This window comes from Liolophura sinensis, chromosome 9, assembly GCF_032854445.1.
Source record: "Liolophura sinensis isolate JHLJ2023 chromosome 9, CUHK_Ljap_v2, whole genome shotgun sequence".
In the NCBI taxonomy this organism is placed as follows: domain Eukaryota; kingdom Metazoa; phylum Mollusca; class Polyplacophora; order Chitonida; family Chitonidae; genus Liolophura; species Liolophura sinensis.
In genome coordinates this window covers 8167037-8172501 of record NC_088303.1, presented here as the reverse complement: position 1 = coordinate 8172501, position 5465 = coordinate 8167037, and the positions used below count along the sequence as shown (strand labels likewise).

The 5465-nt window shown below is 40.1% G+C and overlaps 1 protein-coding gene across 2 annotated transcripts; it reads right to left on the bottom strand.

The window, feature by feature from the left end:
* Positions 1-1613: 1613 nt before the first annotated feature.
* Positions 1614-5465, bottom strand: LOC135475932 (uncharacterized). Of its 2 annotated transcripts, none has more exons than XM_064755896.1 (4): positions 5401-5465; positions 4189-4263; positions 3210-3381; positions 1614-1952 (listed from the first exon to the last, which is right to left on the bottom strand). In XM_064755896.1, the coding sequence occupies exons 2-4, from the start codon at positions 4232-4234 to the stop codon at positions 1754-1756; spliced, it is 417 nt and encodes a 138-aa protein (XP_064611966.1). In that variant the 5' UTR covers positions 4235-4263; positions 5401-5465; the 3' UTR covers positions 1614-1753. The 2 variants fall into 2 exon arrangements, with proteins under 2 accessions (XP_064611966.1, XP_064611967.1); XM_064755897.1 differs by having other exon boundaries at positions 4189-4274; positions 5401-5463.

Sequence of the window (5465 nt, the reverse complement as noted above, 5' to 3'; positions counted from 1 at the left end):
GGCATTGCGGGACCGTGGGTACTTGGGCCGCACACCTAGAAGCGTCTCAAACTCCCCCCGTAGTGCTCGCGCTTTTTGATGGTGGTTCATTGTACGCGTCGTATGCCTAGTGGTGCTGTTTCTCTAACGCTAAATTTCGAGCGCCGATATCTGCCTGGTGGTACTGTTTCTCTAATTGTAAATTTCTATAGCCGCCAGCCGGTTGAACTCATCCAAGAAAGCCTTGCGCCTCTGCCGCCTTTCCCGCATCTGGGCATTATGATATCCACAGGCCATGTAAAGCCGAAGTCGGTTTTTAACGCCCCGACCACAGCTAATGCATGGCTGGGTGCCAAGACCCTTCCGCAGACTGGCTAAATGAATCCCGCAGTACTCCCCCAGACAGCTCCGTGCAGCCGATGGGTAGCCACCGGCACTTATTGTAACCGCTTGGCATGTTGTATACACAGTTGGTGTAAAAGCATACCTGGTGCAATTGGTATGTCTAATAGAACCCGAGAAGGGGCTGGGGGCCTCTATTTGTTCTGGGGAGGGCCCCAAGGGGAGGGTGCGCCAGAACCTATAGTGTGTATACTACCCCTAGAAGCAGGGAAGGGAAAGGGGGCTGGGAGCCTCTATTTGTTATGGGGAGGGCCCCAAAGGGGGTGGGGGGTGCGCCAGAACCCCTATTCCCTATACTACTAGACATGCTCGTTCGCGTTGGGAGTTTCACTCCATATAGTCACGACAGATTGCCGGATATGTTATCTTTTCCAGTGGTGTGTATGTTACACAAAATCCAATACGCTTTTTAAGCGAATTGCAAATATTTATAATGGGGAAATGACTGGTCCAAGGTAAAATTTGTCACAAAAAAGAACAATTGGGGTGGGCATAAAAACTGTCCCACGGCAACCTATCGCAACTTCCAAACCCACGTTTTGCACCGGTCCCATCCACTTGATAAATACGACATTCTCGAGGTTAACAGACAGAACTGTGTACATGAGTGCATGGTTTAACAATGTCTTCCACACTACAGTCTATTCTCTTTAGCGAGTCGCCTATATTTAGCTGTCTGTAAATTCAGTCATTCTCGCTACCAAAATTGCGAGTGACACGTAACAGCATAAGCTCTACACATTGATATTTTGAACTTTCATATTATTAAAAAGAAAATGCAGTTAAAATACTTTTTTTAATTCATAACGGTAAACTCCATAAGCTTATTATAGACACCAAAAACCCATTGCCTTTCTTTGCAAGAATATGAACTTCCAACATATCCACGTGTGGAACATCTTAGACCGCTTCGCTTCGGCACAATCATGACATCAGCTGGGGTTTGACAAGGGTCCGTGATAACCGCAATCGTCTTGATTATAGGCCTATAGCGTAGGCCAATGGCTTTAAGCGTCAAGTCAGACAATCGTATTAATCATGAAGGTGTGGTTCAAGCCGATAATCGAAAGAAAATACAAATCCTAAATAAAACTGATAACAAGAGATAAACGGCCCTCCTCGAGACCATTGCGAGATCAAATCCTGTCACGACACCGAATGGAGACTTCAAATGTGAAATATACATCAAATGCATATGATAGAAATGTAGAAATCAGAAAGACACAACAACATCTGTCAGCAGACCTTTAATACAAGTCTCTCATTAACTCTAATAAAGCAGTATTTTCTTCAATCAATATGGCACTGTAAGTATTTTGTGCATGCAAAATCTGTTACAACTACATAAGAGGTTTAACTGCCCTTGAAAAATCTAAGGAGCAAAAATCGTGTCCCATTTCCCCTCACAACAACAGTAGTTCGGTCCACAGTGACCAGCTCGCCATGAGCAGCCATCCATAAAGTTTGTCATGCTCAGTCCATTGCTGCCTTCTTCTGTTATACTACGATCGTCCGTTCTGGGAAGCATCAGGGGATTTTTGTCTACGAAGTACGCGTGTATACAAAGCAGCCTGCAGGGAGAAGAAATAAACAGCATCACATAAAAAGGAAAGGCAACGGTGGCACTCATGCAAAATGACCAAATATACAAAACTAAAAAAAAAAACAAAAAAAAAAACAACAATTTATTTCAATCTTTTATTGTTTTTATGTAACTTATTGACAGGCGTTTAAGGGCGTACACCTCATTGTCTCTATATTCTACGGCTGCGGTCACTGTGACTTCAGATTTTTCACCCCCGCAGAACAAACTCACAGTGTATGCCACATCAATGGATTCAAACATGCGACCTTACTGATCAAGGGCGGTTGGCTGAGATATAACAGTTGTACCAAAGTCGGGAAAGAACAGATGATGAAAAAATGGATTTGATTTTATTTGACTGATTGGTGATTAAGGTCTTAGTCACGAAAGCAAAAATTGAAGATGACACCAGAAAAACCAGGTCGTTATATACGAAATTAAAAATATGACACAAAACCAGAAACAATTCTGAAAGAATGGTACCTGAACTAATGACAGAAACAAATACAACATGTTGCCTCAGAATTACACATATTTATATGAACGTAACGTGGCAGACTAAAACCTGTTCTGGAGAATTGGCTCAAAAGTGTGTAATGCCCCAAACCCACTCACTGGAAACAATGGGGTAATCCTGTTTGAAAACTAAAAGTGACACAGTCGCCCAAATAATAGGTATTTTGGCGTTATTACAGAACGACACAAGTATAGGGTATTTTTCTCAAAAAGTAAATGTTACAAGTTTTTCGTTAATCCCTCTCCCAGCACTGCACCTTTGGTAAATATTTAAAAATAACAAAAAAAAAATGAAAAGTCTGCAAGAAAATTAAAAAGAGGCATTGTCAGATCAGTGGAAATGAAGCATGCACACAGCGCTGGGTAAACTTCATATGTAAACAAAACCTTGAAGAAAACATTGAAAAAAAGAGTTCAAAAAAGAGCCTTAAAACTCTATTATAAGTAACATTTTAACCAAGCTTCCTCTTTTTATTGCAGGTCGTTATAAACCACCAACCTTTGGCAAAATACTGATAAAGTTTTCCACATGCAATGGACAGATATGTACACTGTACTGGTGGAAGACAAGTGGCCTCCATCCAATGCACCAAAGCACCACCCCCAGCAGTGAGAGCATGGGAAACACTGGATTTGTGGCTACAATATGTGCTAAATCTGCAATCATTTGTAAATCAAGGGCTAATTTTGATGCAAAATTTGAACATAAATATACCCTAATGGTTACCTCTTTTCATTGCAGATACGATTGCATGTTTTCACACCACAGCAGGATCTCCTCAATGCCCAAACCCTTTGTGTTTCGTTACTACGAGCAGCACAAGCAGATTGAGCCAACAAATCATGGAAGGTGTAAAGCATTGGTGCATATGCGTATGGCACTGCCCCTTCACTACTTGCTGCAAAGACATGAACAAAGACCAAAGAATATTCATTAAACCAAAGCATTTTCACTTCTATTTATACCATGTTTAAATAGTATTCCTACTTTAGATAAAGACAAAAAATATACATAATTTAATAATTCAATCAAGTCTATAGAGAGTTCAGCCGAAGTAGAGAGGTCAAAAATGTGATCATTTAGCAAGACCTTTCAGAACTGTTAATCAAGAACAAACAATTGACCAATCATAAACAATTTAATACGACTTTTACAAATAAGACAAATATTTGTCTTATATAATAAGTGAGGATTTATAATAATGAAAAATATCCATAATCAATTATTTTCATTAATTGAAATATTTAGTTTACCATTCTGACTTAAGAACATGGCTGGAGACAATATCAAAATGAACGGGTATATTAACTTCTGCAATTGGGACACATGCAGCAAACAGTACAAACATCAGGATGAAACCGCAAGTTTTCCATGGGAAATACTGTGTAAACATTGGGAAACAGATCAACCCAAATGAAAAAAAATTTCAACCATTATGGTGGGAGGAAACCAGCCCTGGCCCGGGGGAAAGTCAAGATCATCTGTAGTTTGCTAGCAGACCTTCCCACGTCACACGACCGCAGAGGAAGACACAAGGAGATGGACTTAAACTCACAGCAACTGCACAGGTGAGAGGCTCCGCAGCCATTGTGCTGAGCGAGCATGCTAGCCATCTGGGCACTGAGACCCACTAAGGAATAAGTTATGTGAGCAAGCAGGGGTAGCTTGTGGCAAGTATAATTGTTTCATAAGGAAGTATACTTACTGATGGCTGCTATAACAATAGTCAATAAACACAGAGCTACTTTCATCTTCTTCTATTCTTGACTTGGTGAAGTTTCTGAAGAAAAACTAAAATGACTTCAGGTAAAAGAAGTGAACTGTCAGGCCATCATTAATTTCCCTGTTAATCTACCAATCTGTCCTGCACCAACTTAAAAATTATTTCCAGACATGAAAGATCAGTAATAGTGTACTGTACAGTTACTGATGTTTAATGCTAGCAAGAGCTTATTTGACAGTCACAAGTCGCTACTGTTGAGTTTAGTTTGATCGCTGTTTTTGTACGGAACATTAGTGCCGACTTCCACAGTATTTCCAACACCTGTACAGAGGCTTTACATTTTTCAGGCATGGCTGCATGAAATATCCACATCATTGGCACACATGTCCCGTGGTTGGCTGCGGTAAAAAAAAACTGCAGCCTTACTGCAGATACAAGCAGAATAATTTGTTCTAGAAAAAAAAAAGTTCTGTTTTAATGAAGATTGAGCTAATGTATATGTGTAAACTGATATAACCATATGGAGTGGTAAGATATGCTGAAATATTTCCACACGAATGAAAATAAATATTGTGAATATCTTGCCTAGCCAATATTTAGGGTTTGTAATTTTCAAAAACTTATCTCCCTTTAACCAAAATGTTTAATAGTGATCTGATAAGGCAACACGAGTTGACTCCCTTGAAAGCGCAATAATATCGGCTTTTAACGTCATATATTGTGACAATCTTAGACGATCTGAAAGATGACGTCTTCATCTCTGAAGATCTATGTGGCCATCAACAATCTACACAGTCAAAATATCGCCACCAAGGTGTTTGATTTAATTAAAATATAAATAATCGCGTGTAGCCACAGGTCAACTAGACTGCTCCTGCACATCTTTAGCCTCTTCCAGCTTTGTTTCAGTAGGTTTGGAAGATATTCTGTTAGTAAAAGAGCTGAGATCTAGTGTTTAGAAGATATGTTCTGGAAGACGAAGGGAATAAACGAGTCGACCGCGACTCGGAGGGTCACGAAAACTGGCCACTCAAAACTGCACACATCCACAGAAAAACCGAAGGTTACAAACATGTTTAGCGGGTTCTGTTTTCGAGTGAATGGCTACAGATATATCATATTGAATGAAAATAAATCGTTACACAGATATTTGACCAGAAAAAGCCCTCAACACTGATGCCGGCCACCATTTACCTCTTATTCAAAAAGGCCGCTCGCTCCGAGATCAATTCATATTTCTAACTATTCCAGTAAAATCT

Excerpts from the sequence above, each read along its gene's own strand:
- LOC135475932 (XM_064755896.1), bottom strand. The coding sequence starts at position 4,234 with ATGAAAGTAGCTCTGTGTTTATTGACTATTGTTATAGCAGCCATCA. Across the intron at positions 3,382-4,188 it reads TATTGTTATAGCAGCCATCA|CAAGTAGTGAAGGGGCAGTG; the intron begins GTAAGTATACTT and ends ATGTCTTTGCAG. Across the intron at positions 1,953-3,209 it reads CGTATCTGCAATGAAAAGAG|GCTGCTTTGTATACACGCGT; the intron begins GTAACCATTAGG and ends TTCTCCCTGCAG.